Below are 15525 nucleotides of genomic sequence, written 5' to 3' on the forward strand. Positions count from 1 at the left end.
TCCAAATTCTGAATGTAGAGCTTTGACCAGTCACACATGAGAGCAAGGAACCATCATAAACTCATCAATCCTCCGCACATCTCAAATTAATATCATACCACACTCAAAGCAACACCCATTTGGACAACCATGGCATTTGATATTGAAAAATGGGAGCTTGGCATGCCAACAGGATAGGTGGGTTCTCATGTCTCATGACTTCACAGTATTTGGCCATTTCATATTTCAAAAAGGATGCAAAAGACAGCTTAGCATTTTCCTATACTTATTTTATGCTCTCTGGTTGAGCTGGGACCCCCAATCCCTCCTTCCTTTGTCAGCCTTCCAGGGCAAACTGTCCATGCCTGTAACCCGAGGAAAAACACTGAATTTTTACCAAAATTAACACTACCTCTCAAATAGATTATTCTTAACAGAAGCACAGGATATAGTGAAAGAATTATGAAGAATCCAAGAACAAGCAGAAGTATCATAGTCAACCAAGAGCACTGGAAAGAAATCTTGATCCCTCACCAGGGCTACTAGCTGTTTTTACCTTTGTTGGCCCATATCATCACCTATACCTTATATTGTCAGATCTTAGCCAACACAAGAATAATAACAACATTGGGTGACTGAGTAAAGTTTCTTTTGTGGGAAAAAAAACACACACAGACATAAAGCTTTGTTAGAGGTAAAGTACAGCCTTTTGCAAAGTAAGAGCAGGAAACTGGTGAGTGCTGAAAGGACATCCCAACAGAGAGGTCACAGAACCAACAGTCTGGTGAATACTCAAGGTGACAGGACCTGGAGTTGACCTCTACTGTTCTCACTGGACATGGCCATGGTACCACTGGTCCCTGGTCTTTGTGAACTTGTCTCAGCAGGTTAAATATATACTGTCCTGTAGAACAACTTGAGGGTCCAGACGAGCCAACTCCATAGAATTATGACTGACACACTGCCGTCCCTCAAGACAAAGAAACTTCCTGGTTCTGGACGCACGAGCCCCCTTCCCTCCATTCTAGCCCTGCCATGCTCGGTTACACGTCGGAGGTCCGTATATGCTCATCATCTAGGTTGTACATAAATGGTTTCTCTTTGGGGTGCTGGGGCTCTGATCGATGCCGTACCCGAGAACTGGACAGCATAGTGGTATCACTTTCCCCAAGTCTGGACATGAATGGGGAGCCTCCAGGAGTCTCTTCATCCAGAAGCAGCTTTTCATCCGCCTGTGGAACAGGTGTCCAAGGCTGCCAGGAAGAAGCAACAAAGGGAGCTTTGCAGGGAGCTTTCTTCTCTTCCCCGGGTGGCCGTCCTCTGCATGGGGTGGAGTTGGGCACACCGGAGAAATTGGAGCTTCCAGGCCGCGACAATGAAATTGATCTAGAGAAGGACATTTCCTGGAATAGAAGAGGGGGGAATAACGAATAAATATGGGTGACATCATGAGTCAGGATATTCAATTTGACAAACATTTCTTTATTAAGCACTCATACATGGCCGATGCTAGGTGCTAGAGACAAGAAGACTGATACAAAAAATATGATATAATACAGTGATGTAATAATATAATATGTATAATGATAAGACATTTATACAAATAAGTATATTAGAAATCAGTGTGATTGATAGAGACAAAGATGACAACTACACAAAGTGCTCTGGTAGAATCCAAGAAGGGAAAAGAACATTTTCAGCTGGGGCAACCAGCACAGACTTCATGGGGAAAGTGGCACCTGAGATGGGTCTTGAAGGAAAAAAGATTCTTTTTGCTTTTTCTTTTAACTTTTATTTTTGTATTCGACTTAAAAAATACGAAGTAGAATGAGCATTTGAAGGTATATAGTAGAACAGAAAAAGAATTGTATACATATAGAATAGGAAAAGAGGGCTAAACAGGAAATTATGGGTCTCATGTACAATTGGTTTTTCTTTTTGAGTACACAGAGTGTCCCAAAAGTCTTAGTGCAGTTTAAGCTTATCAAGTTTACTAAAGCTTAAACTGCACTAAGACTTTTGGGACACTCTGTATAATAATATTGACTTGTAGCTTTCAAAGCTGTCCTTGTCTGGCCATCTTTCTGTTCTTTTTTCTCCATTTTTTTGGGGGGGGAAAAGATACTTCAATGATTTGAGAAAGAGGATTCCAACTGGCAAAGATGAGGAGGGGGAGCAAGAGTGTGCCGGGGCCACCTTCTACTAGCTCAGGAGAGCCAACGGCTAAATGTTCAGTGTGAGCATTTACACTGCAGGGAACTGGCAAATGCTACTAACCAGGGCTCCACTTGTCATTTTGTTGATTGTCTAGACCAGGGGTGGGGAAAATGTGGCCTTGAGGAGGCCACCTGTGGCCTTCTAGATCCTCAAAGCGCAGCCTTCTCACTGAGTCCAGGTTTTATAGAATAAATCCTTTTATTAAAGGAATTTGTTCTATGAAGTTTGGATTCAGTCAACGGGCTGCACTTGATGACCTACAGTTCATATCACAGGAATTGGATGGGACTTTGGAGAGCAAATAGTCTGGTCCCTCATTTTGCAGACGAGGAGACTGAGGCAGGGAAAAACTAAATGAGTAGTGTCAGAGCCAGGATTCCTCATAGTCCAAACTCAACGCTTTTTCCACTGTACCACATTTTCTATTGTGCAATGTATTCCAATCCCCAGGAAAAGTACCTCCTCCCAACATCTCTCTTTTATAACTCCAGGCATCCTCCCAATGTAAACACAGACAAGCTCAGTGGCATCAGAAGTCAGAATCCAGAACTCTCTTTTGATCTCAGTGGCAGGTAGATTTGCTGCAGAATACGGCATAAACATTACGTCTTCCCTTTTGCCCAGCTCTCCATAACTACTCCAACCTCTTCCCTCCAAAAAAAAAAAACCCAAAACCAAAAAAACCCCCCAAAACCTGCATCCAGACCAATGAAGAAACAAATAAAAAAGAAAACGTTCTAATGCTGCAGCTGCATCCTGGGCACAGGCTGCCTGCCTGTCCCCAACTTCCAATAAAACTTGCCCACTCAGTAAGCATTATCTTTAATTGGTATTAACTGTGTAACAGAAAGGATGTGACTTACTTTAGGATGGCACTTGAGAGTCTGGACAGCTGTACCAATCTCCTTAATCCAGCTGTGCATGTCTTCTGGGCTGTCAGCCTGGAAAACATTTATATGTGTTGTATGGAAGTCTCTTATTTGACCTTGGAAGTTCACAGAATCATAGAAGCTTAGAGTTGGGAAGGGAGCTTTGGATCACAAGCTTTAGAGATGGAGAGACCTTAGAAATCACTTAACTCAGCGAGTTCTTATCTTGGTATCAGTGAATGTAAATAAGGCTTTTGATAGTTATATTTCCTTATAATTAAGATTTTTTCAATAAGTGAAAGTCTTTTTTCTCTGCCTCCCATTTCTCCTGAAACTGAAAGCAAGAAAAACAAAACCCTATAACAAGCATGTATAGTAGAACAAAACAAACAGAATCCCATATTAGCCATGTACAAAAAAAGAATCTATCTCAGTCTGCTGAGTTCATCACTTCTCTGTCTGTAGGTGGGTTAAATAACACCATAAAATGTCATTTTTAAAAAACGGAAATAAATGATACCAAGTGATACATGCCAACCCCACAAGGGGGCAGCAGGCAGCTCAGTGAAGGGAGGGAAGAAGCAAGCACTCTACCCACCCTGACTGCCATAACATCTTTTACCACCTGAATGACCATGAGCAAATCTGGGACTCAGTTTCTTCATCTGTAAAACAAAGAGACTGGAGTAGTTGATTTCTAAGGTCCTTTCTAGCTCTGAATCCTAGGCAAGTTTTTTATGCCCAACAGCGTGCCCCTCCCCGCTGCCCCCCAATATCATCAGATCAAGCAAATCACAATCATTGTCTAAAGGGAATGGGAATATTTCCTTGAGGCCTCATTTCCACGCCTCTGAAGGTTTATAACTGAAAGGGACCTCGGGGACCATCTGGTCCAAAACGTTTATTTTATAGATGAGGAATTCAGGCCCAGAGAAGTCAAATAACGTGCCCATGGTCACACAGATGGTAATCATCTGAGTCAGGATTTGAATCCAGGGTCTGCTGACTCCAGAACTAATTCTTTTTCCATTGTGATGGAAGAAACCATCGAGATGACCAGATCTAACTTTCTCTCTCTCTTTTTTTTAAGAGATGAGGAAATGGAGGCCTACAGAGGTTGAGTGACTCACCCAAAGTCACGCAGCTAGGAAATGACAAGACTAGGACTAAAGCACAGGCTTCCTGACTCCCTTTCCAGTGACTTTTCCCACTGTACCGTTAACGTAGCACCAAGCTGTCCTGCATTCACATCTCCTTATTGTTTTTGTAATCCTTTGCCAACTGGGGTAATTTCTATCCACAAACCAAATCCATCTTTGTACTAAGAAGAAAAAAAGGTAGTGGCAGAGTACCTCCAGATATCCCCTAAAGGAGTACTCCTGGGCAACATAATCATTGGGCTTACGGACTAGCAGAATGAGGTTTTCAGTTTTTCAGTTGGGGTTGCCCCCAATCTCAAGTTCTATGATGTCTAGAATTCCACCTTTAGACATATGTTTATTTGGGTTAAATGTTGCCTTCTCTGTATAATCCCCATTTTGAAAAGCCAACTGGTAGAATACATTAAATCTCTAACATCTCAACATGAATGATTAGAGTCTTTATTTCTAGGGCAGCATAGCTGGGTCCCAGTTAGTGCAAATAATGAATCCCATAAAGTGGCTGCATGTATACTAATTTGCACTATCTGGAGTTACAATTATTTATATAATATTAGACATAATATGCATATAGAATATTATGTCATTATATCATATACAATATACATATAGAATATTATACACAATAAATGTATGTAATTATAATTCTAAATGAATAAAATATCAAAATAAAATATAAATTATATGTAATATAATTGCTAAGATCTATATAAACTTTAAGGATTGAAAAGCATATTCCATATCTCATTTGATCCTTACAATGGTCCTGTGAGGTAGGTGCTCACCCCATTTTACCAATGAGGAAACTGAGGCAGGGAAAGGTTAAGTGATTTGCCCAGAGCCATACAGCTAGCAAAGAGTCTAAAGAGGACACAGAGAAGCAAACACAGTAACTGAGATGAGGTCTCACTCCTAGTGGTATCTGACAGTGGGATGATCACCTCCCTCATTAGGGACATTAGGCCTCTTATACAACATAGTTTGAGATTGTTTTAGCTTTTGAGGCTTACTCTGTTAGCTCTCACAGCCCACTAAAACACTAAGATCCCTCTTCACAGTTAACCACTGTCTAGCCACAGTCCACCCATTCCACACTTGTACAGGTGATCTTTCAGAACTGAACTGTCAGGCTGTAACGTTTGTCCTTATTAAATCTCAACACAGCAGATCGAGCCCATAACTTTAGCCTATTAAAATCTTTTTGGATTCTGAATTTGCCACCCAACATGTTAGTGATCTCTTCAAGCTCCCTGAGGGATAATTTGATAAGCATGGCGTCTCTACTATCACCTAGGTGACTGATAAAAAAGAACAAGACCAAGAATAGAACTTGCATTATACTTATCTTTGAACTTGTCTTATCCTCCAAATAGATTGCAAAGTCCATAAGGGCAGGACCATGAAACATCTAAACATTCAACATTTAACTATCTAAACATGCAGTATTAAAATGCTCAGTGCCCAACACAGTTGTACTACACACACACACACACAGACACACACACATGTGTATATATGTATGTGTGTATGTATGTGTATATACGTATGTATGTATATGTGTGTATATACATATATAAATACTAATAATATACTGACAATGCTTTAGCATTTACAAAGCATATTCCATATATAATGACTTGATACTCACGACAACCCTGCCAGGTCCGCTAAAGGCATTATTTGCCTCATTTTACACATAAAGAAACTGAAACTCAGAAAGTTTGTGACTTTCTGGCAAGTGTCAGAGGTGAGAGTTGAAGCCAGGGCTTCCCGACTCCAGCATTCTTATCTATAAGGTGCATCCCCTACAGTAAGAACTCAAAAAATTTGTAAGTAAACTCTTGATATTGAAAGTCTTGTGGGAAGACAGGGTGAGGAGGCTGCCAAAGCACAGACACCATCACAGCAGAAGGAACAAGCATCAGATATATTTTTTTCTCTACAGGTTTCCAAAAAGTCTCATGTCAGAATGTGGTTGGAAAATGGCCAAATATGTTATGGCTTGATCATTTCATAGAATATTGTGCCATAAAAGATGATAAATAAGCATAGAGGGAAATAGGATAAAATCTGTATCAAGTAATGCAGAGCAATAAAAGCAGAATCAAAACCACAATTATAGATAAAAAAAGAAAACAAAACCAAAGGCTCCCTGGTCTCAGCTGGATATGGAAAGAGACCACAGCAAAAACACACAGCATGCTTATTTTGGTTTTGGTTTTTTCTGTTAATGTGCTTGGTTATGCTCTGTAAGATGTTTGTTCTTATTTTGTAAGCTTATTTTAAGCTTTAAGGTTTGAAAAGCATATTCCATATCTCAGTTGATCCTCACAATGGCCTGTTGGGAACAGGAAACTGAGGCAGAGAGGTTAAGTGACTTGGCCAGAGTTGTATAGCTAGTAAAGATTCAGAAGAGGGCACAAATAAGCAAATAATGGTTTTAAAAAATAATTTTAAGAAAATAAATTTTAAAATTTTTAAAAATTTAAAAAATAATTAGTAAGCTTACAAAAATTTTAAAAAATTAAAGCGAAATAAATGTTTCTTAAACTGAACAGGTAGCTATCATACTTCTTGCCTTAAATAACAACCATTTTCCAAGGTATTTGATTTCTTCCCATCATCCTTCACTATCCCCCAAGCTTTTTCTTCCTTGAAATGAAAAAAATTTCTTGCTGATTTTATCTAAGAGAAAAGTCAGCAAATACATACATATATACATGTGTGTGGTGTGTATGCATATATGTATATGTATGTGTGTATACATATACACACACACACACACACATCAGGCCTAGAAATGTCTGGGTGCCAGTGAAACAAGAGTGGGTCTCTAGTTTGTCTTATGAGGGCATTTGGAGAGAGGGGATGGGAGCCAGGTTTGGGGGAAAGGAGGCTTTGAAAAATTTGCTCTGAGGTCCAGAAATACAAAACCAAATTCATGCATAGAGGTGCTGCATTGGAAAATTGTCCCCATTCTGAAAGATACACAGTAACCTCTGTCAGTCTGGGAAATGGTAATAATAATAAAGGTTGGCATTGATAAAGCACTTTAAGATGAACAAAACACTTTATATCCATTATCTCATTTGAGTTTCAATAGCCTCATGAGGAAGGTACCTTCCATATTATTATTACATCCATTTTACAGATGGAAACCATGGCTCAGAAAGATGAAGTGACTTGCCCCATGTTATAACATGTATCAAAGAGAGGAGCCAAGCTTCCATTTTCTGAGTTTAGGTCTAGGCCTATGTCCACATGATCTCACATATTAGCGATCAATGGGCTAACAGTAGTTGGAGACTTAAGCCTGAAAGCACAGGCCCTGGATAGAAGGCTGTTTTTCCAAAGACCAGTGCCAGGCAGGAATTTACAGCTTCTGTGACTGCAGTAGGAGATGGGAGGGAGCCAGCACTGTGGGTGGAGAAGGGGAACCCCTGGCTGAAAAGCAAGTGCCCAGACAATGGCTTTCTCTGTGCAGCTGGGCTGTGCACCTGGCCCTGAAACAGGGCACTCTGGGCTGCTGCCCTTCTATACATAAGTAACGTCCACATACAGAGCTATGGTTAAAAATAAACCAGATAGGAGAAGTGAAATCACTGGCCAGTTCTCCTTTTCTCTGCTTAGCTAGAATCCAGTGGCTGACATCAGCTGAATACAAACTCACATTCCCCAGTACAGTGGCTCAGCCTGTTTTTATTTTTGTATGGTTGGGAAGTTTGGGGCAAACATCCTGTTAGGAGGTAATGGGGATTTAGAATAACTGTCAGGTGCTAAATTTACTGTTTAGACTCTTAGAACGAACAAAGAGAAAGGAGAGAAAAGAATGAGGTTCATTAACTGTTCACTCACAGTCATAAGATGTTAAAACACTACCAAAGGCCATCTTACCTGAATATAGAATGTCCGGGAGCTTGTTATTATTTCAAACAGGTTGTCTCTCATTAAGAGATCTCTAGACATAGAAACAGAGAACAAAGAATTTAACAAAAAATTTGCTAGAATAACTACAGAGACTGAGCTTCTCTTAGATATCTGTTCATGACCTTAGTAATCATTATCTCCTACCATCCATTTCTTGAAAAGAGGGAATGTTAGAAAAATATTTGAGACAAAAATTTCAAACACCAAAATATTTTTTACCCTGCCAATCAGAATTCTCTCTAAGTAATAAGGGTTCTTAACCTTTCTTGTTCATGAACTCTTTAGTAAGTCTGCTGAAACCTCAAAATCCCTACATATTGTTGTCTACATTCAAAAATGAAGGAAATGCTAAATTTTAGTGACATGTTAGTGAAAATAAAGATGTAAATTTTTTCTGCCTAAGTTACCCTTAAATGGGTCAGTGAACCCCAGGTTAAAAGTCCTTGCTCTTAAGAACTGACTCTCAAGCTTTACCATCCTGAGACCACCCCAGATCCACAACCTTTCTTATTTTTCTTCAACTTTCTTTTTTAAAAAAAAAATATGAATTTAACAAACATGAACATGTCCTTATAACAAAGAATAGAAAAAAAGGACAGTATTTTTGACTGAGGGGCAGTTAGGTGGCATAGCAGACAGAGGGCTAGGCTTGGAGTCAGGAAGACTCATCTTGAGTTCAAATCTGGAGTCAGACACTTAGTACCTTTGCCAAGAAAACCCCAAATAGGGTCACAAAGAATTAGACACAATTGAAACATCTGAACAACAACAAAATATTTGACTGTGAAACTTTACTATGTATGGTTTGGTTTTAGTTTTTGGTACATTTCAGATTTTGTACATTTCACAGTGTAGTAGTTCCAACATGGCTCTGTTTTTCTGTCTCCTTTTGAATTTCCTTCTGCCTTCTTTGGTACAGTTTTTAACTATTTCATAGTAGCTCCTTTCTTTGTTTTATTTTCACATTTCTCATTAACACCCCCTTCATTTCTCAATGTCTTTCATCCCCCAAAGTCTTCTCTCTCTCCCTCTCTGTCTCTCTCTCTCTCTCTGTCTCTCTCTCTCTGTCTCTCTCTCTCTCTCTCTCTCTCTCTCTGTCTCTCTCTCTGTCTCTCTCTCTGTCTCTCTCTCTCTCTCTCTCTCTCTCTCTCTCTCTCTCTCTCTCTCTCTGTCTCTCTCTCTCAACAGGTATGGTGAAGCAAAAACAAGACCAAAAAACAAAAAAAACAAAACAAAACAATCCTGGATTAGTCATGTCTGGAAAATGTATGGTATATTCAACACCTACAGTCCTTCACCAAAAGACAGGATTCGAGCTTTTTATCAACATTCTGCTAGTTGTGAGTGGTCATTGCATTGATCAAACATTCAGAGCTCTTTTCTTTTCAAAGATTATAGACATTTTATAAATTGTTCATCTAGTTGTTCTCACTTCACTTTTCATTAGTTCATATAAGTCTCTCCAGGATCCATCAAATCTCCCTTTCTTATAGTATAATAATATACTATTATATTAATATACTGTAACTTGTTCAGCCATTCCCCCATTGATGGGCATTCCCTTAGTTTCCAATTCTCTACTACAACAAAAAGTGCTACTATAAATATTTTTGTACATATTTACTTTTTCACTTTGTCTTTGATCAACTTGGAGGGTATGTCTAGTAATGGTATTACCAGGTCAAAGGGCAGCACAGTTAGTGATATTTGAGGTATAGTTCCAAATTGCTTTTAACCATGGATGGACCAGTTGAACCAACAGTGCCTATCCTTCCATGGCCTCTTCTACAAATGTAATTTTCTTTTTTAGTCATCATTGCCAATCTGATTGGTGAGAAATGAAACCTCAGAGTTATTTTAATTTGCATTTTTCTTATTATTAGTGATGCAGAGTATTTTCTATCTGATTTTTAGATTCTTGAGAACTGACTGTTCATATCAATCAACCATTTATCTATTGGGAAATGGTTCTTGTTCTTATATGTTTATGTCAGTTCCCTATTTATCTTGGCTACCGAAGCTTTTTTTTTTAAGCAAAGGAGTTTGCTGCAAAGATTTCCCCTAAAATCACTGTGTGCCTTCTAATTCTAACTGTACTAATTTTATTTGGCAAAAATTTCATTAAAGCTGTTAATATGACTTCCTCTGATCCTTTCTATCCCTACTTTAGTCAAGAACTTTTCCCCTTTCCATAGTTGTGAAAAATATTTCCCTGATTCTTCTCCAGTTTGTATAATGACTTGACTTTTCATATCTAGGTGAGGAATCCATTTGGAGCTTGCTGTGTTATATAGTGTGAAATGCTAGTCTAAAGCTAATTTCTGTTGAACTGCTTTCTAGCTTTGCTAGGAGTTGTTGTTGCTGCAGCAAGTCCTGTCCCAATAGTTGTTATGGGTTTATGAAACACAGTGCTACTATGTCTGATTGCTTCTGGGTCTTATGTACCTACTTACTCTGTTCCACTAATTAGCTTTTCAATTTTTTTAATCGATACTAAAAAGTTTTCATAACTGCTGCTTTGAGGTACAGTTTAAGATCTGGTAGTGCTAGTTACCCTTCCTTCCTGCTTTTTTTCATCCTTTCCCTTGATATTCTTCACTGCCCATTCATTAACTTTCAACTTACACTCCCAAGCAATTTATACTCTTCTCATCCACCTCTACTTCCTACAGCTTGTCACATCTTCATGATCCTTAGTGTGGATATCAATGAAATTCAACCCCTCCCCCACCTCAACTGGGCAATTCAGTCACCCTGCCTCAGAATAAGGCTCTGCAAAACTCTAAGCTACCCTGTATTCAGCCTTCTACCTCTTAAACATCAAATCCTTTTCAGCTTCATTGATTTAGTGACTCAATATATATTACTTAAACACCTACTATGTGCTTAATAGGGGCAACTAGATGGTACAATGGATAAAGTAATAGACCTGCTCCTAAGTTCAAATCTGACCTTACTAGCTGTGTGACTCTAAACAAGTCACTTCACCCTGTTTGCCTCAATTTCATCATCTGTAAAGTGAGTTGGAGAAGGAAATGGTAAAGCAATTCCAGTATCTTTGCCAAAAAGAACCTCAAATGGGGCCACAAAGTTGGACACAACTGAAAAATGACTAACAACAACAAAATGTGCTTAATGGCTGTACTATAATTCAATAATTGTGCTAGGCAAATGGGAAAATGACAAAACTCTGAAGAAGAGGCAAAGGAAGACAAGAGTATCTTTCAATACATACTCATGCCTTCTTTCACCCATCTTCACTTTGTGCAGCTCATTACATTAGGATGATGTGCTGACATGAGCTTATCCCATCAATTGGGCTACAAACCAAAGAGAAAAAAATCTTTGCCTCCATTCAGGGAAGAGAGTACTGACTCCTGAGTTCTAAGTCTTGAGCCATTACAGTCATACAGTCTCAGAGTCTAAGGAAGTCAGAAAATTTCTAGTCCAAAAACATAACTGAACAGAAAAACAAAATGAAACAAAAAACTAACCCTTACATAGGTTCCAAAAATGGGCAATATAGTCCCCCTCCCTGGCAGGGGGTGGGGAGGGACACTTGAATGATCCAGGGGGGAGTAGTAGCTTTGGGTGCAATTGGGAGGCATTAATTAAAGTAAAGGGACAGTAGAAGCATAAGGAAAAGAATTTTGAAAAACTGTTCATACATGTTTTATCTGTTGTGTAACAGGGTTAAAGTAATAATAATTACAGTGTTTTCCAAATAAACACACAAAATGCAAATTATAATCAATCAGTGGTCAAGTCTGCCCTTGACAGGTCTTAACAAGCAAATGTTGGCAGACAAGCGTGTGGTACATTGTTGGGGAAGTCTAGCACGCATTGGCAGGAATGACTTGTTTACAATATGATACTATAAGGTTACATGACACAATATTGTGTCATCAAAATTTCAATGCAAGAAAAAAACACAAATTTACAATAAATGAAGATAATCATGTTTAAAAATATATTTTATATTTTTTAAATGATGCAAATTAAACAAAACCATTAAAGGGTTAAAGAAAGTAGATTACCAGGGGGTGCTGAGTAATTTTTTTTAAAAGGGGGTAGGAGGCCAAGTAAATTTGGGAACCTCTGCTCTACAACATCCCCAACAAGTAGTCTGATATCCTCTTGTACACTATTATTAATAGAACAGTTCATTTAGCTATTGAAAAGTTCTAATCATTAGGAAAATATTTTTATATATATTGACTAAATAAGGGATAGAGGATCAAAAGAGATAATATTGACAGCTTTGATGATATTTTTGCAAAATAAAATGAATGCAATTAGAATTAAAAGAGAAACAGTGACTAGAGGAAAACCTTTGCTGCAAAAAAAAAAAATTAATATCCAATATGTTTAGGGAAGTGTGACACTTCTCTCTGCAATTTTCACCCACAGGCTCTAATCAAATCAAATCCTTCCAAGAAATGATTTGAACTAATTATGAGGCATGACATTGTGAGCTCCTTGAGGGCAGGATACATGTCTTACAGCATCTTGGTTCCTCAGAGGTCAGCCCAGTGACCTACCCATAAGAGGCACTTAAGGAATGTTTATTGAACTAAGGTGATGTTAAAAAGGCTTAACTTTGGCTCTCAGGAGTCTTATGGGCTAATTGGCAAAGTAGGATTAATGAAATAATTATAAGGTAATCAATCAATAAATAGGATTAGAACCAAAGGAATGAATAAAATGGAAGACAATGTGAAACATCTCATTGGAAAAACCACTGACCTGGAGAATAGATCCAGGAGAGATAATTTAAAAATTACTGGACTACCTGAAAGCCTTGATCAAAAAAAAAAAAAGCCTAGACATATCTTTCAAGAAATTATCAAGGAAAACTGCCCTGATATTCTAGAGCCGGTGGGTAAAACAGAAATTGAAAGAATCCACCAATCACCTCCTGAAAAAGATCCCAAAAAGAAAACTCCTAGGAATATTGTTGCCAAATTCCAGAGTTTCAGATCAAGGAGAAAATACTGCAAGCAGCCAGAAAGAAACAATTTGAGTATTGTGAAAACACAATCAGGATAACACAAGATCTAGCAGCTTCCACATTAAAGGATCGAAGGGCTTGGAATATGATATTCCGGAGGTCAATGGAGCTAGCATTAAAACCAAGAATCACCTACCCAGCAAAACTAAGTATCATGCTCCAAGGCAAAATATGGATTTTCAATAAAATAGAGGACTTTCAAGCTTTCTCAGTGAAATGACCAGAGCTGAATAGAAAATTTGACAAGAATCAAGAGAAGCATGAAAAGGTAAACAAGAAAGAGAAATCATAAGCGACTTACTAAAGTTGAACTGTTTTGTTTACATTCCTACATGGAAAGATGATGTGTGTAATTCATGAGACCTCTCTCAGTATTAGGGTAGTTGAAGGGAATATACAAATATATAGACAGAGGGCAGAGAGTGAGTTGAATATGAAGGGATGATATCTAAAAAAATAAAATTGAATTAAGGGATGAGAGAGGAATATATTGAGGGAGGGAGAAAGGGAGAGATAGAATGGGGTAAATTATCTCACATAAAAGTGGCAAGAAAAAGCAGATCTATAGGAAGGAAAGAGGGAGCAGGTGATGGGGAATGAGTGAATCTTGCTCTCATCAGATTTGACCTGAGGAGGGAATAACATACATACTCAATTGGGTATCTTACCCCACAGGAAAGAAGGGGGAAGGGGGAAAAAAAGGGGGGATGATAGAAGGGAGGGAAGATGGGGGAGAAGGTAATCAAAAGGAAACACTTTTGAAAAGAGACAGGGTCAAGGGAGAAAACTGAATAAAAGGGGACAGGATAGGAGGGAGCAAAATATAGTTAGTCTTTCACAACCTGAGTATTGTGGAAGGGTTTTGCATAATGATAACACATGTGGCGTATGATGACTTGCTTGCCTTGTTAGGGAGGGTGGGTGGGGAGGGAAGACAGAAGAGGATTTGGAACTCAAAGTTTTAAAAGCAGATGTTCAAAAAAAAAGTTGGTTTTGCATGCAACTGGGAAATAATATATACAGGCAATGGGGCATAGAAATCTATCTTGCCCTACAAGAAAGTAAGGGGAAAGGAGATGGGGGGGAGTGGGATGACAGAAGGGAGGGCAGACTGGGGCATGGGGCAATCAGAATATATGCCATCTTGGAGTGGGGGGGGAGCGCAGAAATGGGGAGAAAATTTGTAATTCAAAATCTTGTGGAAATCAATGCCAAAAACTAAAAATATTAAATAAATAATAATAATAATAAAAGAATTTACCATAAAAATAAATAAATAAATAGATAAACGAATGAATGAATGAATGGGATCATAGGATCACAGATTTAGAGCTTGAAGGGATTCCAGGTCTTCTAATAGAACTTTCTCATTTTACAGATTAAGGAAACTGAAGCCCAGAGGAGTTACTTGCCCAGGATCTCACAACTGCTAAGTAGCAGAGCTGGCATTCAAGCACGTCATCTAGTTCCAATTCCAGCAGTGCTCTTTCTTGATCTGAATTGTCAAACTGAATAAATCTAAGTGCGAGAGTTTGAGTTACAAGCTAAATACTCTAAGAATGAAGTAAAAAGTGATATCTGACATTTCCAAAGGACTCATAATGAAAAATACCATCCAACTCCAGAGAGAGAACTAATGAACTCTGAGTACAGACCAAAGCATATTTTTTCCCTCTTTATTTTTCTTGATTTTTTTTCCAACATGGCTAATGTGAAAATGTTTTGCATGACTTCATGTGTATAATGGTATCATATTTTTTGTCTTCTCAATGAGAATGGAGGGAAGGAGAGAAATTGGAACTGGAAATAAGAAAATTTTGTTTTAATTAAGAAAAAAGAAAAAGGTGAGATCAGTGTGGGTTGAAGTTGCAAGGGAAGATTTCATGGAGAAAGTTGGATTGGATCTGGGTGTTAAAGGCAATTTCTTGGAATTGATGAGGAAATAGGAATGCTTCAGGCATGAGGCACAGCATAAGACTATAGTCATCTCTAGAGTAAACGCCTTCATTGAGCAAGCTACAGGTGGGAGTTCCCCAAATGGATATTAAGCAAATGAGACTTACATATTCACTATCAGCCCATAAATGAGAACCCCAAGATTCTTTGATTTAAAACCTTCATATAGGCAAAGTGTCCTCAACTGTAAAATTAGGATAATGACAACTCCTACACCTTACAAGATTGTTGTGAGGATCAGATGAGATAATATTTGTAAGGGATTTTGCGCAGTGCTTGGCACATAGTAGGTGATTGATTAACAAATGTTTATTCACTTCACTTATAGAATAGTTTGGCCCTTTCCACATCCCCCCCCTCCCCACAGACCACATGTTGTCCCTCTCTGATATCTTTCCCTTCAAAG

The 15525-nt window shown here is 38.5% G+C and overlaps 1 protein-coding gene across 3 annotated transcripts in view; it reads right to left on the reverse strand.

Moving 5' to 3' along the window:
• Nucleotides 1-663: 663 nt before the first annotated feature.
• The window catches only part of PLEKHA2 (pleckstrin homology domain containing A2), a 117285-nt gene continuing 102423 nt past the window's right edge, over nt 664-15525 (reverse strand). For all 3 annotated transcript variants that reach the window (XM_036750825.1, XM_036750826.1, XM_036750827.1), the window contains 3 exons: nt 8120-8183; nt 3060-3137; nt 664-1382 (listed from right to left, as the gene is read on the reverse strand). In XM_036750825.1, the coding sequence (XP_036606720.1) occupies nt 1023-1382; nt 3060-3137; nt 8120-8183 (502 nt within the window). In that variant the 3' untranslated portion in view covers nt 664-1022. The remainder of the gene's footprint in view (nt 1383-3059; nt 3138-8119; nt 8184-15525) is intronic.

The sequence above is a fragment of the Trichosurus vulpecula genome, chromosome 3 (assembly GCF_011100635.1).
Source record: "Trichosurus vulpecula isolate mTriVul1 chromosome 3, mTriVul1.pri, whole genome shotgun sequence".
Taxonomy (NCBI): Eukaryota; Metazoa; Chordata; class Mammalia; order Diprotodontia; family Phalangeridae; genus Trichosurus; species Trichosurus vulpecula.